We start from the raw sequence: 23,465 nt of genomic DNA, 5'->3' as shown, positions 1-23,465 counted from the left end.
ATAGGAATAGGCGTACAGAAAACCTGTTGCGGTCTAGTGCAAGTATTCCAATATACTTCTAGACCATCTATCCCACTGCTCCCCACCTCGCATCACTGGAGCAGTTCTGTTTATGCCTTTCGTACCCAAGCAGGTGCCAACTGACATGTGTAAAGTATGCCGAGGTTAGTTCCTGTGGCCAACTTAAATAACTAGTCTGGCACAGTTCTTTAAATACTGACTGCAATCGTTTTGGACAGTGTGACTCACTCAAATGTTACAAAGTACATCCACTGAAAGCAGGCAAGTCATTTTTTTTGGAAAGGCTAACAAGTTTTGGTTTAAGAGAAGAAGAAAACACCTCATTCATTCAACAATGAAATGAGACCGTTGACATTGCTTGGCAAATCTTGAAAAGAGCTACCTGTATAAAATAGGCTACTCGCACTCTTTTTTAACTATAGGAAAACATGGCTGAGAGAAAAAAAAAAGGGGGGGGGGGGGGGCAATTTCAGAAATGCCAGAGTTGCCAACAATTTCACAGACCTCTCCGTAGGCTGTGTTTATGGCACAACTGATGGTTCTCCCTCCCTCTGCTCAGCTGAGAAATGTGTAGCTCTTTTGTTCTTCTACAGTAGGCAACTCTCAGGCGGCACCACAACACTGGGCACTTAACAGCCATTCAGATTGATACGGAGCAGAGGGTGAGTGTGTTGTGTTTCCCATTTTGAATATTCCATCTTTTATCATGCGTGACCATTTGGGCTGTGTAGCATATAATAAGAGTGTACATTACTAAGTTAATAGCCTATGCTATATGCACTATCCATCACACTTACTTGAGAGGCCTATGCTTGTATTGTATGATGTAGTAGGCCTTTGGTTACCTACTTTGGTGCAGCAAAAGGGCATTTGACTCTGACTCATTTGCGGCACACAAAATGCCCAGCACATTAAAAACCAATAATGGGCAACTCTGAATAAATAACACACATCAGGCTGAAATGCCGGGAACTGCAATGTAATAAAAAAACAAACATGTTACAGTCAATAACCACATATAAAACCACTAAAAACAACAGATGTCACAATGTCATGGGATAGTGAAAGGGAGTATAGACCTACAGTGTATATTCAGTCTTCCTCTGCAGGAATCAAAACCATAACCTCAGCACGATTAAAAAGCCTTGATTAATAATGACAATAATATTTCAGAAGACTGGTTACTGGCCACAATGTCGAAGCCAGTAAATAATGATCTGAAAACCCTTAGGTCTGCATTATTACAACCAGTGGACATCATGTTATTGATGGGTCTGTCAAAGAGCCCTGCTCAGTTGCTGCATTACGTATTCTGGCACTTGGCAAAACCATTTAAAAATAGCAATTTCCCAGAAATGATTACATAAATTTGTTTGAATTTGAATATGCAATTTGAATGCTGCACTGAAGGCCAACTGTAACACAGGAACAAAGGAGCATTCCGCTTCATCCATCTTCCACATGCTTCCTTGTTACTCAATCACATTCAGTGTTGTCGTTCTCTCATTGGATGTCTTCATCTCTGTACTGTCTTGGGCATGGGTGAGCCGCAATATGAAGAAAAATCTCCAGTGTCTGGCAGGCCAGCACATCCAGGTTCATTATTACTTATTATTGTTTTACACACACACACACACACACACACACACACACACACACACACACACACACACACACACACACACACACACACACACACACACACACACACACACACACACACCGCTGTCTGTTCTTTCTTTCTCTTTTCATCTATCTATCCTTACCTCTCTTGGTCTCTCGATATCCCAGTTATGCTCTCTATCTTATAACGCCCCCCGCCCATCTGTCTGAGTGTCTCTGTGCGTGCTTGTGCGCGCGCGAGAAAGAGAGAGCTTTCTTTTGGCACAGCTCCCTCGCGAGCTGTTCATATTCAGTCATCGCCCTGAACAACACGAGTAATGGATGAGAAGTAATATGTGAGATGTTATAGTACAGCAGACCCCGGCGAGGCTGCCAGGCAAACAGAAACAGGGAGGCCCCGTCCAAGTGTTCATGTTCAGAATGTGCTTTTGGCCAACAGACACAATACGCAGATGGCCGTTTCCCCTCAGCGAAAGACTTCCTGCAAATCACAGACGCGCCACAGCATTGTTCCCTCTCAGTGGACCCAAAACATGTTTTGCGATCAGAACCCTCTTGAAAAAACGTATAAGCTAGGCGTTTGGTTCAGTTTATGAGGCGGTGAAATCTTACAGAAAGGCCACAGAATTCCAGTTGCATGAAACATCACAACATAATTCACCATTATTCAACTTCCTAGCATTAAGCTATTGTCAGTTCGCCAATTTTCAACCAAGACTAACATGACTATTGGCAACTTTTCTAGCTTTCCCTCCCCCCCTTTTCCTCCTGTTAAAAGATGGACGGCTGCCTGGCCCCGGCGCAGTCTGCTGCGAGGCGAGCGAGCGAGCACACTGCGAACTCTCTTCTCACCTATTTGTCGGCCTTGTGGAATTATCATGGGTCAACATCTCCCAAGTGCTGGACTTGCCAGATGTGTGGGAGTTGCGTTGATGCCTGCAGCTGCTTGCTGCTGAGACAGCGAGGCACGAGAGAGAGAGAGAGAGAGAGAGAGAGAGAGAGAGAGAGAGAGAGAGAGAGAGAGAGACGCCTCTCCACGCTTGAGATAGTTCCCAGAATGCTAGCCTAGGCGGACGGAATGCCATCAATCATGCCACTAATCATTCTGCAAATGAAGTGTCACAGAAAGTTGCAAAGGGAGTGTCAGTGAAAAAAGACTTGGTTGGTAGCCAAGAGGGGGTAATTGGGATGTAAAATAAGAAAGTACCGATTTTTCATTTAGGCACATTAAGCGGCGATAAACGGAATTTTACTGACTTCCACTGGGCTAATAATAAAAGGTGGCAAACTACTTAGTCTAACTACCGTGGAGAGGGTTGCAATTGGCGCGTGTTGAGCTCCGGCCCACTTTGAAGAGAGGGCTACTTTATTCACCCCGTTAGAGTTGGGATGAGACCCATCACAGCTCTGATAGCTATCTGACAGGCTATTGTCTGTTGGGGGTTGTCGCTCGCAGCAGGGATTTGATCTGCACTTTGTTGATGGAGAGGGCCCGCTGTCCACTCATCCGTGACAGCAGTGTGCACCGCGCAGCAGTGGTTGAAGCCCTGTTGTTCACTCCCTGGCGGTAAATTAGGCACAAGGCATAGGATAACTATTTATGTAGGGTTGCATGTGTGCGTGTTTTCCCCTGTCAAAAATGGATAAAGAAATACGATAAAACAGTCCGCCAGGCCTTGCCGTTTGACCGAGCGCGCCAGCCGCACTCCCCACACCGGAGACTGGCAACATTAACCAGCGTGGTGCGCGTGGAATGCAAATACCTGGCCAGTTATCAGGGGGCTTATACGGGGGCCGACACAGAGTCAGGTTGGTGAGATGTAAACAAAAACATAGCAACAGCATTCCAAATTATGGTCGTCATTTTTAGTTCACCCCACACAGCTGTTGCAAGTATTTATAAGACAATTAACCAATTACTAGTTATAACGTGGACTTGGATCATTCTTTCCAACGCACTGTCTGGTATTGCGCGCTAAGTGCTTTAGATTATTATAAGCGACTGAAGGACCAAAGTGGAATTCAGTAAAGTTTGCGCTGCTCTTATAGCAACATTATTGCAAGACTTAAAATTAAAGTGTCGTAGAAGTAGATTAATGACCTCTTCGGACACTAAAAATAAGAGTTAAACATGCCCGCAATTTCGAATAAGTGTAGGTTTTCCAGTCGCCACAGACCTCGCACCGGTCTGCCACCGATGTCAGGCCAGTGAGGACTGCGCGAGCTAAATCTGTTTTTGAGCCACTGGAGGTACCGCCCTCCTTCGATCCCGGCGCGTCCTATTGGTGGAACGGCGACGTGAGAACCCATCACAGCTCCCTCTTTACCAAACTAGGCTGCGGAGGTTGTCCAGAAACCGCGTCCACTGCCCAGCCGCAAAGATCAGCGTCACAGGAGTGTGCGGGACCAGAGGTCTCAGCAAGAGAGAGGACACACCAAGAGGAACCACAAGGATCTAAAGCAGCTGCATGTTTTAAAGCGGGATATTTATTTTTTGTAGAGCATGATTTTGATTGTGGACTGCGTTAACTTCTTTATCGAATGTGGACACTGATTCTGCGCTTATCAGTGAGTCAACTGACGAAGAGCGCGCACGCCAACTTACTTACTTTTGTGGTCAGTTCCCACCCTGCCGTGCGGGCTAATTTCTAACAACACCGCCAAGGCAAAGGAGTCGCCAGCCGCAGGACCTCTGCATCTTTGAAAAAGAAGGGATCTCTGTTTTTAAACCAGCGCAACAATGCGGTGGCTTTCGTGTTTGGATATTTTTGTGCTTTTGTCTATTTCGATATTTCTCAGCCAGTTGGGAGTTGCGCACACGTTCGGGGATGAGGAAGAAATGACTTGCGACCCCATCCGAATCTCCATGTGTCAGGACTTGGGATACAATGTAACGAAGATGCCCAACTTGGTCGGCAACGTGCTCCAGTCGGACGCAGAGCTACAACTCACCACTTTCAACCCACTGATACAGTACGGTTGTTCGAGTCAACTTAAGGTTAGAGAGACTTACGTACATGCTTGTCTAATAGTCCTAGCAGCAACTACTGCTGCGACTCCCAGTTCCGCCAGATTGTTGGTCAGCTTGGAGAGCGGTTCACATGACCCTTACCCACACAGTCGCAAATATTACATTAGGGTTATCTCATTACGCGGATAGCGGCGTGTGTACACTTTCCACTTTCGAACAAGTCGACGGCTTGTAACCTTAGCTCAACATTATGTGAAATGGAAAGCAACTCCAAATTTGTTAGTCAAAATAAACGCGGCCAGTCTCGTCTCAGCGATCCACCTCGTCCTATCGTAGGTGGCAAATGTCATGCATGGGACACTTGTGTGTTAAGTTCAGATGCGGCACATACTTGGCCAAAACATACGTGGTAATCATTATGGCAAGTTGATAATAAAGTGTTTAGGGTGACAAGGATGTAGGCCTATTGCTAAACTGGTTAATTAATTCATTAATACAACACCGTAATATATATTGTTACAATATTGGACTGCGCATCGTTGTATCAACAGTAGCTGCAACCTCGCCGACAAAACTCTGTTGTATTTCCGTTTAGTGGTTCGGAGTAAGTGCAGTAGTGACCGCAGTGAAAATCTGACATTTCCCTCTATGAGTAGCTAGAACAGGAAAAAATCCCACCCATCGAGAACCTTCATTTAGTATCCCACTCGTGCAGGGAATGTTATACGCACAGACTACACAAAATTCACGAGCTATTAGTCTCGTCATGCAATTGGAATCAATTCGTATTTTTTTAAAGACTTGGTTGTCATACACAGGATTGTACATATTTAATATTGAGCTGTAAACAGCTACATACAAAATACACACGAACGCATTATAACTATTTATTTTAGACTACTCTTTAAACCAAACAATATCTGTGACTTGGTATTGGTTTAATCAACCATGCGCCACATTTAAGCTACAACTAGAAGTCACTGCCTTCTTTATAATAATGCTTTATCATATTTAGAGCGAATGAGTTGCTGGGCTAAATGAAATGCCGAGAGATACGAATTGAAGGACACTTTACTTAGCCTCTGTACTTACACGGCCTTTTGCAACTAATCCTCTACTTTGTTTCCTTTGACAACCAGTCTGGCATTCAGGGCAATTCTCAGAACAACAGCCTTCACCATTGTGCTGCAGGTCTTCCCTGAAACAAATCAAATCAGACAAAAGGCACCATTGTCACTGTATTGCTCTCCCACAAGTCAGATGTTGCTTTAGATGCTTTAAGGCCATTGCTCTGCTCCGTGGCACCTCTTTATGTTATTTTGATTGTATTGCTTTGCTTTTTATGGCAACCCAAGTCTTTTCACACTGACCGACACTCTCGCTTTTCACCCTTCTTTTCCCACCAGTTCTTCCTGTGCTCCGTGTACGTCCCCATGTGCACCGACAAGGTGCCCATCCCCATCGGGCCCTGCGGCAGCATGTGCCTGTCCGTCAAGCGCAAGTGCCTGCCGGTGCTGACCGAGTTCGGCTTCGTGTGGCCCGAGGTGCTCAACTGCAGCCTGTTCCCGCCGCAGAACGACCAGAACCACATGTGCATGGAGGGCCCGCCCGAGGACGACCAGCCGCACCTCATCCAGCACCCGCCGCTGGTGGAGGAGGAGTGCCAGTCGCTCAGCTCGGCGCCGGACCAGTACGCCTGGGTGAAGCGCAGCCACAGCTGCGCGCTGCAGTGCGGCTACGACGCCGGGCTGTACCGGCGGCAGGCCAAGGTCTTCACGGACGTGTGGATGGCGGCGTGGGCCGTGCTCTGCTTCGTCTCCACCACCTTCACCGTGCTGACCTTCCTGGTGGACTCGTCGCGCTTCTCCTACCCGGAGAGGCCCATCATCTTCCTCAGCATGTGCTACAACATCTACAGCGTGGCCTTTGTGGTGCGGCTGACGGTGGGCCGCGAGCGCATCTCCTGCGACCTGGAGGAGGCCGCAGCTCCCATCCTGGTGCAGGAGGGGCTGAAGAACACGGGCTGCGCCATCGTCTTCCTGCTCATGTACTTCTTCGGCATGGCCAGCTCCATCTGGTGGGTGATACTGACGCTCACCTGGTTCCTGGCGGCGGGGCTGAAGTGGGGCCACGAGGCCATCGAGATGCACAGCTCCTACTTCCACATCGCCGCCTGGGCCATCCCGGCCGTCAAGACCATCGTCATCCTCATCATGCGGCTGGTGGACGCCGACGACCTGACGGGCCTGTGCTACGTGGGCAACCAGCACCTGGACGCGCTGACGGGCTTCGTGGTGGCGCCGCTCTTCACCTACCTGGTGATCGGCACGCTGTTCATCGCGGCAGGGCTGGGCGCGCTCTTCAAGATCCGCTCCAACCTGCAGAAGGATGGCACCAAGACGGACAAGCTGGAGCGGCTGATGGTGAAGATCGGCGTCTTCTCGGTGCTGTACACCGTGCCGGCCTCCTGCGTCATCGCCTGCTACTTCTACGAGATCTCCAACTGGGAGGACTTCAAGCAGTCGGCGCGCGACTCCTACATGGCGGCGGAGATGCTGCGCATCTTCATGTCGCTGCTGGTGGGCATCACCTCGGGCATGTGGATCTGGTCGGCCAAGACGCTGCACACCTGGCAGAAGTGCTCCAGCCGCCTGGTCAGCTCCAGCAGGACAAAGCGGGCGGCCAAGCGGGCGGCCAACGGCCTGGTCAAGCCGGTCAAAGGGAACGAGACCGTGGTGTGACACGCGATGTGGACGTCGAGGACATTTTAGATTTTACAGCAGAGTGAAACTATGAAAGAGAGAATGAGTGAGACAGGGAGAGAGGGAGGGAGGGAGAGAGAGAGTGGGGGGAAATGATGAGCGTGTGGGGCAAGGCGTGAGGCCTGGAGGAAGAAGGACAAAACCCCAAAATTAGACTGATGGTGATGGACAGGTGGTGTCTCTTCAGGGTGATCGAGTAGTTCGACTCACAGGCAACTACACTACAAGGAGTCGGAAGTGGAACACAAGACTGTGGCTTAACACTTCATGTTTTGAAACCGCTCAGTCTGGTTATGGATCGTATGGATGCAGCCTAACAGGAAGCTCTGGGAAAAAACAAAACATTTCAGACTCTGTGGAGAGAGAGAGAGAGAGAGAACTGGGCTCAAGTGAGTTTTGAGAGGGAATTAGCCTACTCATTTCAGAGGAGACCTGACTTAGCTCCTGTCACATGTGTGTTTATGTGTGAGGGAGAGAGAGCTGAGGCGGGAGCTGTTTCTGGCTTTCAGAAGTGCAACAGCACCACCATGTGGTCAGCTGTGCCGTGATTGACGGTGAATTTGCAGTTGAGTGGTGGGGGGGTTATTGAGCACACAAGTAGCAGTGACCTTTTCTTAGCTCTCTCACCCCCCTCTGCTAGATATCATGTTTGTTCATTTACATGTCTTTCTTTTCTTTTTATGAGATTGTTTTTACACTGGATGGTCAAAAGCGCTGAAGACTAGCAGATGACTATGTTCAACAAATCCAGTGCAGCCTAACTGAGAAGATGGAGAAAAAATTATGCACTATGAAATATTTCTATGGAAAAGAAGCTTATTACACTAGAAGTGCCTCGATCATTGTTACTTTTGGTGTAGTCAGGAATGTCTGGTGCTACTTGTTTCAAACTGTGGTAATTGTGACGACGCAAAGGCACCTGGGAATTGTAGGCCTTTCTCTGCTTCACAGACAGGGCAGTTTTTTACCTCTTTAGTTTTTATTATCACATTGGTCAATATGATAACTTACAATTATTGCTCCAGAGCTTCCCAATGTAGGCTGTGCTCCCCCAATACACCCCCGTCAAAATGAATGGTAAACAATGTTGTTTTCTGTATTGTCCAATTGTGTATGTATAATTTGTAGTCTTCAGATAGTCTTATGAAAAAAAAAATGATCAGACTCCATGACATGGTTCTTGTGAAACAGACCAAACACACCTAAATGCACACATGCATACATGCAGTAAGGCCGTACAAATGTAGCCGTACACCGATTATCTGCCATAGTGGAAGATATGGGTGATGCAAGAGCTCAACCGGTCATCACACAATATCATTTCTATCAAGTGCAACTTAAATGACTGAGTTCTCTAGGTTCCAGAGATACACGTGAACCAGACTTTTTCTGGTAACACTTAACTTGATGCCGGTGTCATACGTATGACATAACAGTGTCATAACAGTGTGATAATAGTGTCATGAACGAGTCATAAACATAATGCCAATGTCATAAACGTTTTATGACCATGAAAAGTTGACATTGTTAGGCCTGTCTTTGTCATAGCCGAATTTCACTTTAAGACAAAGTCATACAATGTTTATGACATTGACATAATGTTTATGACACATTCATGACTGCATTATGACAATGTTATGACACTGTTATGTCATACGTATGACGCCGGTGTCAAGTAAAGTGTTACCCTTTTTCTTGTATGTTCAGCTGACCAACCTCTCACCTCCAAGTGGCTAGACAATCTAACAGGGGCATCGCTCGCCCCTGCGAAGTTATGAATGTAGAAGAAATATATTTTTGCATTTCTGAAAAATAAAAAGTGCCTAGGACAACTATGCTGTTGGAAGAAGCAAAAGCTGAGACACTATGAAGTACTTTTTACAGTGGATTTGTAAAGGAACAGGTATTTTTTGTTATTAATGTATTATAAAATGCTAATTTATCTTTGTACAAACTCCAAAATACAAAAAAAAGTTTGTTTATTTAAGAATGCTTTTGTATCAGAAGATGAGAAATTAAACTTTGATGTTAAAACCCTGAGGTTTTGCTGCCTATGTGTTTTTGCATTCACCTGCTTTGGTGACTGAGATGTCTTTCAATATACCGCAATGAATTGCCAAGGGCCTCACAATACAATAACATAACACTTAAAGGGACAGTTTGGTCAATTTCAACATGCAGTTGTAATGCTCACACTACCTTGGACTTGTCAGTGCCTGAGATTTTTTTTCTTCTTCTTCAGCCGTTTCCGAGATCCTGGTCATTGTAATGGGGGCAGCTCTTTGTTTACATTTCAAAAAAACATTTTTATTTATTCCCAAAAACATCCAAAAGGTTATAAAACATCAGCAGACAACTAGCAAACAGCAGTACCTTTTGGGAAAATATTTGGAAAGGGCTGAGCCGAAAAATGTGGCATCACCAGGTACTGACAAGTCAAGGGTAGCGTGAGCAATACAACTGCATGTTGAAATTGACCAAACTGTCCCTTTAACAATATATGGTCCATGATATTGTGTATTTTGCGATACATATGTATCCCCCATACATGACCTCTAGCCTCTTACTGCAGATGGGGTCGCTGACAGGCCTATTCATTATTTGCTGAAAATACTCAGCTACATCATAACAGCATTGCTATGACAGATTAAGACATGGCCATTACAATTTTGGTGACAGTCAGGTTATAACATAGGCTCTGTGCTTAGGGATTAAGGTTACACTTATATTCAACATTACTTCACATACTGTACATCTTCAACAAAACTGTAACATGAACATGATATTCTGTTATACTGAACAGAGAAAATGCCAGACTGCTGTGCAGTTAAAATATAATACTGCCTTTGAAGTCATTAATCGTGGAAATATATGTACATCTTCTGATAGTATATTTATAATATATAATATAATTTATTGCCAGTAACCTGTGTAATGTACATGATAGGATAATATATGAAGACACAGAGGTCACAATATGTGTTTTGTAAAGAGGCATGGAACGCTATATCAACACTTGAACACACCACAATGTGTTGTGGGGTGATTGTGTAGATGAAATAAGAATATTTCTGTATTCACGGCATCGTTCAAGAACTGTTCACTTCACAGAGCACAGAGCTCTGGCAATAAATCTGTGCATTACAGAGAATCATGTTCTTGCGATGTGAGGCATTGATGGTGAGTGCTTCTTCGTGTTGTATTAAACATTAGTCAAAAACCTTTTTTGGTGTGCGATTATGCACCAGTGAAGAGAAACAGAATTAAGTTAAATGGTCCCAGATGTCCTGACATTTCCAAGTTCTCCTAAGAAATTATAAGATCTCCACCTGACCTTCAATGAGCTAGTATTAGTAGCTGATTTTATAATCTCATGTAGTAGCTTTCTTATTATCTCTAGAAATTATTAGCTCTCTAGAAAAAGGAACACAAAAAACATTTGTGTTTCCCTGACTAAGGCAGCACATAATAGACATGTACAGCAGACAGAAACTTATGATACAGTTGCTAAATCACAGCACAACATGATACACACAGTATCATAGGACACACCTGTATATAATTGTTGCATTTATGTAATTGTGCCATTAGTGTAATGCTAGTCTCCCATTAGTAAATACATCGACATTGCAATTGTAGAGCTTTAACGCCATCTGGTGGTAGCCTTCTCAGTTTCTACTTTCTCTAAATGCACTTGTACATTATAATTGGAAATATGTAAACTATTGTACCCTTTAAAAAATCCATGTTGTGAGAAAATAATGACAAGCAAATTATGCATAGATACACATTATACACTGTACACATTCAATAAAAGTCACAGTATACAATAATTTATTGTAAATAAAACATTATTTCTGGATACAAAAATATAAAGCAGAAAAATATAAAGATAGAACCAACTAGGATCAACACATGTCCACTGAGAACTTTCTTAGACTCCTGAATAAATACACAGGATAAAAGTACAGGTAATAAGCCATGCTTTACACTTTATGCCTTTTTGCACGACTCACTGAGTCCACATTTTATATATTACTTTTTGTATCAAAATATTACTTATGTAACAAGGCACATGTGAGATAATTTAATGACAACATGAAAATTCATGATGAACACACAGCATTTTTTAAAAAGTTAACTTAAAAGAGACATTTTTCAGACTCAGTTTCACAGTATTGTCCACTCAGTGCATCCTCTTTCATAACCATACAGCAGCCAGGGCAAACGTCTTCTGCCAAAGTGCGGACCTTGTGCATGGGGGCATAGAGACCTTCATACTCCACCCCACCTCTCAGGGAGGGCAGGGCAAAGGCCAAGGAGTGCATCCATGCATGGACTCAGTGCACTGCAAAGGTGCGGCACAAATACCTCTTCCTTTGCAGTGCTGGACAAAAAAATGCCCTTTTTGAAAGTTTTTTGACAGTTTTTTTGTCACAATATACTGTGGTCCATGATGACATAATAATCTACAAATGCTTTACGAACAAAAGCATGTGACAATAATGCCCCGATATAATATAATAGCCTCTATAGCCTAGTAAGGCAGCCGGAAGTTCCACATGCCCCCTGCTACCCCCCTTTCAGCACCTATACCCACAAAATGTCTGTGCTCGCCTCTGGTGCACTGAGAAGGGTCCACAGAAAACAAGCCTATTTCTCACCACCAGGGGGAAGTGTTTCCATCTTCATGTAGCATATGCAGGTCTCTAAATTAACTATTTTCATCACCAGCCAAAATGGCTAGTAGATGCTATTTCACTAGCCACACATACACTCACTAATGGGTCAAAGTAGCTAGTAAGTTTGTGTTTTCTACCAGCCAAACTGAAAATTCACCAGCATTTGTCCGGTTGGCTGGTGTTAATTTAGAGCCCGGGGCATATGCATAGACATGTCGTATACACTGTAGCCTATGTCTGTCGGTGTATGTACAAGACCTGAGGTCTTGGGAATCGTGAGCCAATGTCTTCTGGGCCACGCAACAAATGCTTCAAAGTTATTATCTCTGGGGAGTCAGAGGATTCAAGCTCATCTCCTCTTCTGAACTTGGAAGCTCTGGAGTGGTCCTGTGGCAGACACAGAGGGAAGCACAAAGAGCAACAGTGTCATAAGATTTGGTGAATAATTAACACAACTCGTTATAAAAAGTGAACAAAAGAGGGCTGTAAAATACTGGAAAGCTAGCTAGACAAGGAAGCTGCCTGTCCACTTCCCAGGGACTTTCCTCTTCACCAGCTTGTGACTTCATGGAAGCAGAAAAGCACTCAAGGAAAAGCCTGAATAGTGTTTTAATCCACATCCACATCCAGTCACGATTCATTCATGTCCAAATGCACACCATCGAGAGTTAATAGAATGTACTATATATGTTATATACTCTCAATGCTGCACACACACAAAAAGTCAAAGGCTAGAGAGTCCCAGAAATAGGCCTACGCAGTAGTACACATGAACACATCCAGTGTTAATTAAACACTGCTCTGAGAATATATGGCCCCAATTGATTCAGAACTCTTTGTGGGTTTTATTACCACTTGGAGTGCTGAATTTAACACTGTTTTGGAACATAAATGGCTTCACAGTGGGTTTTTTTTCATTATTTTTTCACTTTTTCATATTCATTTTTTACTGTGTGGGCGAGATAGTTCCTGTCAGACATACTACCCGGTATGCATTTGCATAGAGGTGATTTCTCTACAAGGGTCTTTTACAACACAATAGAGCTCATCTTACTATTACTCTCACGAAACAGGAAGTCTCTTATCGCATCTTTTATCTTGTCTTGTATTGTATCTTCCTTAATTATGAGGAGAATAACGGCTATTAATTCCTTGAATGACTAATAAGACCAAACAAAGTAAATAATAATAAGAAAATGATCAGTTTTATTTGGATTGACCTGTTTGTCATGTGGCCAGATATATCATTTTGCTGGAGTTTTTGTGAAGAAAAAAAAAAGATTTCTGCCATAACGTGGAAAACACGTTCAAATGGAGGATTTTTAAAAGTAATTTCTCCAAGTGATCACACTGTGGTGAGTGCCTCTGGTAAGGCAGAACATCACTACGATGTGGGTCCACTACTCAGTCTAGCTTGAATGGGAAGTTCCCCTAAATGGCACAACCGCAAAGTTAGATACACTGCCATAGGCACTCGTGCACACACACACACACACTCCCTCGCTCGCTCGCTCGCTCGCTCGCTCACTCACTCACTCACTCACTCACTCACTCACTCACTCACTCACTCACTCACAGACACACACACACACACACACACACACACACACACACACACACACACACACACACACTTTGTGTTGCATCCACTGATATGCAAGACGGAGCTGTGTAGGGAGGAGACCATTAAGACTTACCGCAACGACTCCCCGCTTGACTCGTCCGCTTCCCCTTAAAACACCAAGAACACATGGCAGAGTTTCACTGTTACTGTCTGCATGAGTCACAGGTAGAGACTATGACAATTGATCAACAACAACAACCGCATGAGCTACAGTACTGCACTACAGTGATGGCATACACCCTCTTCCACAGAACAGGACAAATATCACTCAGGGCGTCTACTAACATTTTCAGGCCGACCAGAACGGAGCTGATGACGGTGCCCGCATCAGTTACGTTCGGCACTAAAGTGCTTATCTGCAGACCGCCCGTGTTCATACCAGGCTCTGAACTTTTTCCGCACCTGACTGTGTTACCCGGATGAACCTGCTGACGGCCACGTTGTCGTCAACTTTCCGGTTCGCGAACGCTAAAATCTTTGCAGTGAACACGCCGGCCGATTCGCGATTAGGTGCGGGAACGGGCACCATCACGGTTCTCAGTCGGCCTGAATGCGCCTTACATGCACTTTGAGGATTTGGGGAGTTTCAATGTGTTAAGATAAGGACCCTGTAATATCTTTGTTGTAACCAGAATAGCTATGGCCAGCTTGTAGCCTAATGTGTTACTAAAGACGTTCGTGTGTGGGGGTTTTAGTGTAATACTATGGTCAAAGAATAGTTTCAAGGAATGAATGAAGCTTCAGGCTATATTTACACCTTAGTCAGATTCGAATTGACTCAAACTAGACCTCCTGGAATCAGATTATGTATCCATGTTGAGCTTACCATCAGCTTGTCTTCTGCTAGGGCGGCGACACCTCTTGAGGAGTTTTACAACACCGAAGACTACGATCCCAAGCACCAACAACGCCACCACTCCAATGGCAATGAGCACATGAGGAGGAAAGGGCAACAGTAACAAGAGTGACGGTCTACCTGTATCACAAAAGAAAGAAGGGGGAAACCATAACATTAATTCAATACAAAATCACTAATATTGTGTTTTCCTATTTTTAGATTCTTGGTCTTTTTAATAAGCTTCAATACACTTTTTAATAGACTTTATTAGAGACAGGACAGTTTGAGAGAGACAAGAAACATTTTTGGGAGAGAGAGACGGGGAAGGTTCGGCAAAGAACCCGGGTTGGCTGCATAGCAGACGAGTGCCCTACCGTTAAGCCACGGTAGGGACACTAATATTGTGTTTCGCTTTCCACCCACACCCAATGATTTCTTGGGTACGGGTGAAAAAAAAATAGAAAGGAACATTGCCAGTCCAACACATTTTCATGACGTATGGCAATAAAAACCGCAATAAAAAAACAATATCAGTGTGATACTGAAGAGGCCCAGTAAATACCAGGGTAAATGTCACTGGCAGATATGGGCTAATGACTTGGACGTTGGGGCCTTGACATCAGAGGTCTGAAGGTTTAAAGGAGCAGTTCAGTCAATTTCAATATGCTGTTGTATTGCTCACGCACGCTACCCTTGATTTGTCAGTACCCGGTGACGCTGCGTTTTTTGGCTCAGCCCTTTCAGAGGTCTGAGCTATTCTTATGGGGCCAGATTTTGGTTTCATTACAAACTTTCTTAACATAAGCCTGCTCCAAATATTGGAGGTATTGCTGCTTGCTAGTTGTCTGCTGATGTTGTTTTTTTTTTAAATGTAAACAAACAACTGCCCCCATTACATGACCAGGATCAACGGGAAAAGACTGAAGAAAAAGAAAAAAAATCTGAGGCACTGACAAGTCCAGGGTAGTGTGAGCATTACAACTGCTGGTTGAAATTGGCCGGAGTTATCCTTTAAATCTCTCATTAACCATTTGGGAGAAAGTCTGAGAACTCTCTACACTTTCTTCCATGTCTGAAGTACTGTATGCAGGCACGCCGAGGGGGACAAAGGGCTATGTTGTCCCGGGCCCAAGGCGATAGGGGCCCCATAATCAGGTCCCCACTACATTGTATGTATTGGGTTGGGGGCCCTTTCAGATGACTTTGTCCCGGGCCCAAAAAAAGCTGTCAGCGGCCCTGACTGTATGCTTGAGCAAGGCACTTAACTTCTCGTTTCTCCAGGGGACTGTGCCTAATACCCTGAACCTAAAAATAACTGCAAATCGCTTTGGATGAAACTGGCTAGTGTCAGTTACATGTAATGTCAAAAAAAAACAATCCCAACATCAGTGTCATTACATGGACATGAAACTGACAATTTCATGATCGACAACAGGGACACTCACAGATCTCGAGATAGTCCGACGTGGTGTTCCCCACTGAGCAGGAGACCTTGAGAGGCTGTGTGCAGTTCATGACGATCGTGCTATCCACATCCCACAGCTCGCTGACAGGGTCCTGCCACTCTGACTGGTTGGTCGCCTCCCAATCGCGGGAGCCGTTAAGGCCAATGGACTCCTGCCACCGGATGCGACGCAGAGGGTAGCCCCCGCCGGACCCACATGTCACCTCCACCAGGCCGTCGTCACGGAGCTGGGACGTCAGGGATGGCTTCGAGAAGCTGGCTGTGTTGCCAAGATAGTGATAGGGGGGGGAAGCAGAGTGGAGAGAGAGAGAGAGAGAGAGACAGAGACAGAGAGAGAGAGAGAGAGAGAGAGAGAGAGAGAGAGAGAGAGAGAGAGAGAGAGAGAGAGAGAGAGAGAAAGACAGGCGTGAGAAAAGAGAGGAAAATGTGGGCAGGGAAATGTGAGAGAACGAAAGGACAGGGGTGGACAGGAGCACAAGAGAGAGAGAGAGAGAGAGAGAGAGAGAGAAAGAGACTGACAATGTCAATAGGATTCACTCACTGCTTATTAGTCATTCGCTTTGAAAGGACAATCAACAACACACTACACAGAAACTAGTGAAGCAGCCCTCTGACGTGCTGTGCTGGTGTGTGAAAGAAAGTGATAGAGGAAGGAGGAGAGCGGAGATCGTGGCCGTGTGGGTGTGAGGTAACGGTGGGGTGGTGGGGTTCTGACGTGTGTGTGTGTTGACGTCTGCCTTCCACAACGACTGAGCGCTACGAGAATGTATCGTTTCCCCTTTTTCAATGCACTGCGCAAATTCTCAAAAAACACTCGTGCCCCCGCATTACCTTTAAACATTAAACCAAATACACATGCACACACACCCAGAAAACACACACACACACACTATAACCGTATGCCGTCATAGCAACAATAAGGTGCATGCATAAATGTGCACACATAGACACACATAAACACACACACACACACACACACACACACACACACACACACACACACACACACACACACACACACACACACACGCTAGACCGATATTGTTTTGCTGATGCATGTCCTAACACACACTTCCCTTGTGTCTGAGCACTAGACTAAATGAGGGACCGCTGGCAATTTAATACATTAAGTTGTAATCAAAACCATAAATGATTAAACCGCAATTGAATATTTGAAGTTGAGTTCATATCTGTATGACTTCAAGGCTCAAATCATTTCAAAAAGTATGTTTACCTGTCACATTTAAGCAGTAGGATGACGCATTTTGGCCCTGTTTGATGCATATGCACGCGTAATATGCCAAGTCCGAGGGCTTCAGATTCCAAAGGTCCAGACTTCTGGTGGTCTCATTTACCCTGGAGCGGTTCTTGAACTCATCTGGAATAGTCAATTCCTCCTCTGTGCTAAAGCCGTTAACAAATGTTTCTTCTGCGTTCCCTTCCGTCAATCCCCTTTGCCAGTACAAGTATTTGCACAAGCCGTGCACCTCACAGTGAAGGTGCACTCTGCCTCCAACATCAGCTGGGACAACCTTCCATGGTTTCTCATTACCTGTGTCAGGGATTGGAGAAAATACACTTAGATACATTTCGAAAGACTATTTAAGTGAGGAAATATTCAAGACATACTAAGGTTGCTTTCTGGTATGGTCCAATTTTCAAGTTCCAATTTGGCCCTCATTACACAGTACATATGTTTATGGGGATGGGGGGCCATTTGAAATGGCCTGTCCCTGGGCCTGGGCAAGGTCAAAGCTGTCATTGGCCCTGCATGACGGGTTTGACCAAGCTGAAACCTGTTAGTATAGAATGGCCATAGTTTTGCAGTAATGTAGTTGTTCAGTGAACACAGACACAGTGCTTCGCACAAAGAGGTCTATTAAACAGGAAAATAAATAAGAGATTGCGCAACATTCACACTGAAATAAATCAGTGTTTTGTCTACATTGGGAGGGAACACCTCAGCATTGCACGTGGTGAGAGTGGAATTCTGCACAGTGCGGCTGACATCATGGTTCACAGGAAGATAGTGTTGACTAAACAGGCCTGTCCAGTTGAGACTGCCAAGGTCTACTCTCTATTGGCGTCACTGCCAACTAGGATCGAGAGCACAAGTATGTTCATACGCTTGGGGCGAATATGCGGGGGGGATTTCCCATCGCTAGATAATGCACTCTCTTCTTATCTCTGATGAGAATGAATGAATCACACAGTGCAAGGTGTGGCAGTGTAAACTGACAACAGACATAGTCTTGTGTATAACAATTACCTGTGAATTACATTTCATTATCCACAGATACCACACACACACACACACACACACACACACACACACACACACACACACACACACACACACACACACACACACACACACACACACACACACACACTCTTTCAGTTATGGCACACACACACACACACACACACACACACACACACACACACACACACACACACACACACACACACACAGAAATTAGTTATCTTACCTTCACATCGTTGCATGTCCACTGATGTCATAACAACGGACCTGGAGAATATGAATTGAATTAGCTCACTGAGAAAGGTATTACAGGATACAAAACATAGGCTATATCCTATAGGCCTACTGTATTTTAGTGCTAACATATATCCTATATTTAATTATTATATGGTTGTGACGTCATCGGTCGAATGCTCCATTCATTTCAACGGGGCTCCCCAACGTTCGCACGTCTGTTATTTTTCGATAACGGACGGGTTGGTCTATAACAGACCGCTGTCAATGGCAACAAGACGTTTCACTGCTAAAGCGACTTTTCAACAAGACTCTAATCAGCTGCTGTGATAGACAACACATGTTGTCCTGGCTACGCTGTTGCTTAGCGGTGTTCCACAACGGCACTGTTTTGTTTTGCGCAGCGACAATCTTAACATTAAATAGGCCTAAAGAAATGTCCCCGCCATGTGTGAATCATTTAAGTATATCCATATAATAAGCGGGTTAACTTTCGGCGAGTCGGTCGCTTTGTGGAATAGCAGCACTTCAGAGAGAACAAGACCCCTCCGCTCCGCGTCGGGGTCTAAAGATTCTCTCTGTCGTGCTGCTATTCCACGGTAGCGACCTTCTCGCCGAACGTTAACCCTTACTTAACAGCCGGTGACATCAGTATCATATATCATGATGACAGAATAATGGTAACAAGATTTTCCTCAATATAGTCATCAAACTCGTGAGATTAATCCGTTTATCCATTCTTATAATCAGTTACCATTAATAACATGGGCTACGCACAAGCAATACTCACAATATAATGAAGCTGGCACATATCTGAAAACAGAAAATAACAGAGCATGTGAATTGGGAAAACGATTCCGCACAACAATGAAATTGCCCGCGCGCACAACTGTCATCAGTCATCTGTCATATTTTTCTCTCTCTCGCCCAACTCACATGAGAAAGAAGGGGAAAACCTCGCTGCTGAAATCAATAGATTTTCCTTACGTTTGATAGTTTCGGTCGATAAGGCTGCAGTTGTGTACTATTTAGCGTAGCTTTAATCAAAATAGGCTGTAAGATAAAGACACAGCCAAAAGCTCTCACTGAACTGCTACATACTCGTAATCCCAACTGTCTGTCACATAGAAGTTGCGCAGACAACCCACGTGAGTTTTATTTTGTCAGGCAGAAAATGGCAGGGATAAAACACCAATCACCGTCACCACTTGCTATTTTCTGGGTTTCCTTACAGTAATGTATAACGTTATAAATCTGTCATGCAACAAACTGAAAAGGGAAGGACAACAACACAACCAAGCAACATGCGAGATTTTGGATAGGCTGATTAACTTGAGGAAGCGTGCGTAAATTCGTATAGGTAGCCTATCGGTAGACTAGTTGTTGATTTATGAAAATAAATCGGTGCTCACCTGAATTGTCGTGGCCATGTCCTCTTGTATTCTTGTTCTCACATCTTGTACTGAATGAAGTATGCTCTCCCAAAGAGTTGTGAAGTATGATTTCTCAAAGATGTGTGGTGTGAATGTGCGACGTCTGCCTGCCCTGCCCCAGCCCCACCTACTTTCTCTTTCTTGTTCTGTTTAGGTCAATTACGTCATTTGGCCCATGTTTACCAGTGTTTTGCATAGGGTCACTCTGTAGTTGTGCTGTTGTACTGTTTTTTTTGTTTTTTTGTTTTTTTGTTTTTTTACGTCAGCTAAAAAAAACCTTGCTACATCAGATTGGAAGTCTTTTACATCGTGTGATGTCAAATTCTCTGTCTTTGACGTCATACTGTATGCACATCTCTCTCTCTCTCTCTCTCTCTCTCTCTCTCTCTCTCTCTCTCTCTCTCCCTCTCTCTCTCTCTCTCTAGTAATTCTGACTTTAAACAGTTGAAAGAAATATCACACGACTTGAGTTGACCTTTGACAGTGGTTTTGGGATGGGCCAGCTAGAAAAAGGGCCCCCGAAAGTAAACATAGTTTTGATTGCAATTTGGGTAAATAATAATAATAACAATATTTATTGCTTGAGTGCAATATCACCATACATCACGGTCTCAAATCACTTATAAAACAACACCAAAAAAATAGACATGTGTCTACTGTTACCTGGGTCATCCTGGACCTGCGCAGTTTGTCACTTGGCGGTTGGACCTGCAACTGACCAGTCATCGCAGTTAGGCACACAGTACGATACAACTGAGCTAAGGTCCAGATGGATTGCCCAGCGCTACAGATACCGTATGAGGTTTACAAACGAGGTTGACAAACATTCTACCACCAAACTCTGCTAGTTGGCATCCATTACACACACACCCCCCCCCCCCCGCCCCAACCTCAATCCCATCCGACTGGGTCTGTTGGCACCACTGTGTGTAACCGAGGTCATCCTGCAGTGTTTGCCACTCAGGATTCGAACCCGCAACCTACCAGTCATCACTCCAGTGGCATGGGAGGCACAGTATGCTACTGCTGCGTTAAAGGCCCTAATGTATGAGGGTTTGAGAGGAAGGCTTACTAACATTCTACCGTTGAACTCTGCTAGTTGGCATATGTACTGTAACTGTAAGGGCTGGACTGGCCATCTGGTATAGCGGGCATTTCCCGATGGGCCCTGCACCCTCGGGTGCCCCTATTTTCAGAAACGTAAAAAAAGAGAGACAAACATGGTAATGATCAATAGAGAGAGTGACAGAGGGAGAGAGATGGATTTTTAATTGATTTTTTTAAAGGTGCACAAAGGCAGACAGCCATAGCCTGGTTCTCGCGAGACCCCTAGTGCTTCGTGCATCTTCGTTACACTTCGTGTAACAACCATCGAGTGAGAACCAGGTTAGACAGCCATAGCCTAGAGAGAAAGACAGACTGAGAGGAAGGACAGAGGGAGAGAACATGAGCTTCAGATGGTATTGACTTCTGTATTTACCTCTGGCTATCTGTTTTCAGTTGGTAGTGCAATGCTGGTAGGACAGTTTCCTCTTCGGTTCAGATGTGTGACTGGGATTTTTTAAGGGATTTTTTTTTCATCCAGTGGAGACGGCAAGAGTAGGCCTACCTCGAAAACAGAAGACATGGAGATATAACACACCAGCTCAACTGTACCCGTGAGTTAAGTTTTTCTTCAGGTGGTCAGTGTAAGTGCATTTCACCGCAGATAGTTTGTCTTCGTGGATGAGATCGAATCTGAGCAGTGATGCAATCCCATTGGAAAGCAATGTTGCTAATCTCTGGTTCAATCTGGTCTCTTGAGATATAGCCTACAATAGCCTATATAGATATAGCCTATTTGAGTTTCTCATGTTCATATCATTTAGCAACACTGCTTGGATATGCAATGCAAACGAGACATATGTGGCCTGTGGCCTAAAGGCTCGGCCGGGTTGGTCTTGGTATCAGTATCCTCTACCAATAAGACAGACAACTGAAGTGGCATCTGACCCCAAATTGGCCAAGGCATCTAACCCCGGGACTGTAAACCTGTATCTGATTTAACCAAGAAACTAAGTTCCTGGAAAAAAAGATCTGATGAGTGAAATGTAATAAGATGACATCAAAGTTCCACCAAGTGTTTACCACGAAGCTGCATGAGATTTTGAGCTGATGTCAGTTGTGGTGCCATGGCCAGTTACTCTAACTTCCTTTTTCACATGGATCTGATGTAGCTTTGTGAACTTGTCGAACTTGTCTCGATACTCACCCACACAACTGAGTGAGAAAAGCAATAATTGTAAATAAAATACTCAATAAAATAATGTAGCCTATATATTTGATGTGCCTTACGTACTTGCATTGTTACAAATTTAATGGTGACTTCTGCGTCAGTGAGTTTCCTGATTTCACTGTTGTTAACAGTTGTCTACAGCTTCCCATACCATGACACGAGTTGAATCTGAGGAAATGAAATTGGACTGAAATTACCTTCTACCCAAATTACTATTTGGTGTGGTGTCTGTACTCCACACACAGATTTTGAGAGACTTAATATACCACACTGCATCTGACACATACTATACGGTTATTGAACATAATTCAATAACGTAATATACATTTGTATTCAAAATCAGAGATACAACAAAACATGCATCTTGGATCACAGCAGGTTAAAACCAAATCAGTTGACGAGTCAAGTCAGTTGGCTTTTCTTGCCTGACACCCTCAGCCATAGTCCCATTTCCAATCATAATTTCTCCCATTTAGTGCGCTTTGGTGTTCCACCAGTGGAAAGCTGTAATAGTCACTGAAAAAGTGTACTACCACAGTACTATACCTCTACGACACTAGGCAAGGCAAGGCAAGTTTATTTATATAGCGCATTTCATACACAGGTGCAACTCAATGTGCTTCACAAAGTTAACAAATGTAAATGAAAGGAAACAGGGAAGAAAGAAGGAAATGAATTAGAGTCAAAAAGCATTTAAAAACATTAAGATAAAACATAAGGTAAAAATAATAATAAAATAAAATAAAATGAAACAAATTAAATAAAAAATAAAAATAATAAGAATAAGTAATTTAAGCTAGGGGAAAGCATCTGAGAACAGCTTTGTCTTGAGTCTAGATTTAAAGCTATCAATAGTGGGTGCATTTTTTATGTCATCTGGAAGCTGGTTCCAAAGCTTTGAAGCATAGAAGCTAAAGGCTGCCTCTCCACACTTTGTTTTGACTTTTGGAATCACCAGCAAATTCTTCTCCGTTGACCTTAGTGACCTAGTTGGTGCATACAGCTGAAACATATCCAGTAGATATGTGGGTCCCATTCCATTTAGTGATTTAAACACAAGTAGCATAGCCTTAAAATCAATTCTGTAGCTTACTGGGAGCCAATGCAGCGATCTTAAAATTGGAGTAATGTGGTCGAACTTCCTTGTCTTTGTAAGAACCCTTGCAGCTGCGTTTTGTACAAGTTGAAGCTGTTTAATGGTTTTATTGGGGAGGCCAGTAAAAAGACTGTTACAGTAATCAACTTTACTAGAAATAAAGGCATGTATTAGC

At 44.1% G+C, this 23,465-nt stretch overlaps 2 protein-coding genes across 4 annotated transcripts; one reads left to right on the top strand and one right to left on the bottom strand.

Annotated features, from left to right (window-relative positions):
* The first annotated feature begins 2,169 nt into the window (after positions 1-2,169).
* On the top strand, positions 2,170-9,533 carry fzd4 (frizzled class receptor 4). The gene is made up of 2 exons (XM_063205479.1): positions 2,170-4,642; positions 6,022-9,533. The coding sequence occupies exons 1-2, from the start codon at positions 4,385-4,387 to the stop codon at positions 7,354-7,356; spliced, it is 1,593 nt and encodes a 530-aa protein (XP_063061549.1). The 5' UTR covers positions 2,170-4,384; the 3' UTR covers positions 7,357-9,533.
* Positions 9,534-11,152: 1,619 nt separating this feature from the next.
* LOC134454463 (uncharacterized) lies at positions 11,153-20,080 on the bottom strand. Of its 3 annotated transcripts, XM_063205478.1 has the most exons (8): positions 19,899-20,080; positions 19,277-19,299; positions 18,479-18,519; positions 17,221-17,538; positions 15,967-16,245; positions 14,510-14,659; positions 13,757-13,790; positions 11,153-12,446 (listed from the first exon to the last, which is right to left on the bottom strand). In XM_063205478.1, the coding sequence occupies exons 1-8, from the start codon at positions 19,914-19,916 to the stop codon at positions 12,380-12,382; spliced, it is 930 nt and encodes a 309-aa protein (XP_063061548.1). In that variant the 5' UTR covers positions 19,917-20,080; the 3' UTR covers positions 11,153-12,379. The 3 variants fall into 3 exon arrangements, with proteins under 3 accessions (XP_063061548.1, XP_063061546.1, XP_063061547.1); XM_063205476.1 differs by having other exon boundaries at positions 19,277-20,077; XM_063205477.1 differs by lacking the exon at positions 13,757-13,790 and having other exon boundaries at positions 19,277-20,078.
* Between the last annotated feature and the right edge of the window lie 3,385 nt (positions 20,081-23,465).

This window comes from Engraulis encrasicolus, chromosome 8 (genome assembly GCF_034702125.1).
Source record: "Engraulis encrasicolus isolate BLACKSEA-1 chromosome 8, IST_EnEncr_1.0, whole genome shotgun sequence".
Classification (NCBI taxonomy): Eukaryota; Metazoa; Chordata; class Actinopteri; order Clupeiformes; family Engraulidae; genus Engraulis; species Engraulis encrasicolus.
The sequence above is the reverse complement of the archived record's forward strand: the minus strand, read 5'-3'. Positions and strand labels throughout refer to the sequence as shown.

Bases quoted from the DNA above. Each gene is read 5' to 3' on its own strand.
- fzd4 (XM_063205479.1), top strand. From the start codon at position 4,385: ATGCGGTGGCTTTCGTGTTTGGATATTTTTGTGCTTTTGTCTATTTCG. The intron at 4,643-6,021 runs GTTAGAGAGACT...TTTTCCCACCAG, and splicing joins GTTGTTCGAGTCAACTTAAG to TTCTTCCTGTGCTCCGTGTA.
- LOC134454463 (XM_063205476.1), bottom strand. From the start codon at position 19,389: ATGACTGATGACAGTTGTGCGCGCGGGCAATTTCATTGTTGTGCGGAA. The intron at 18,520-19,276 runs GTGAGTATTGCT...CATATTCTCCAG, and splicing joins TGTGCCAGCTTCATTATATT to GTCCGTTGTTATGACATCAG. The intron at 17,539-18,478 runs GTAAGATAACTA...TCCCTGACACAG, and splicing joins GGACATGCAACGATGTGAAG to GTAATGAGAAACCATGGAAG.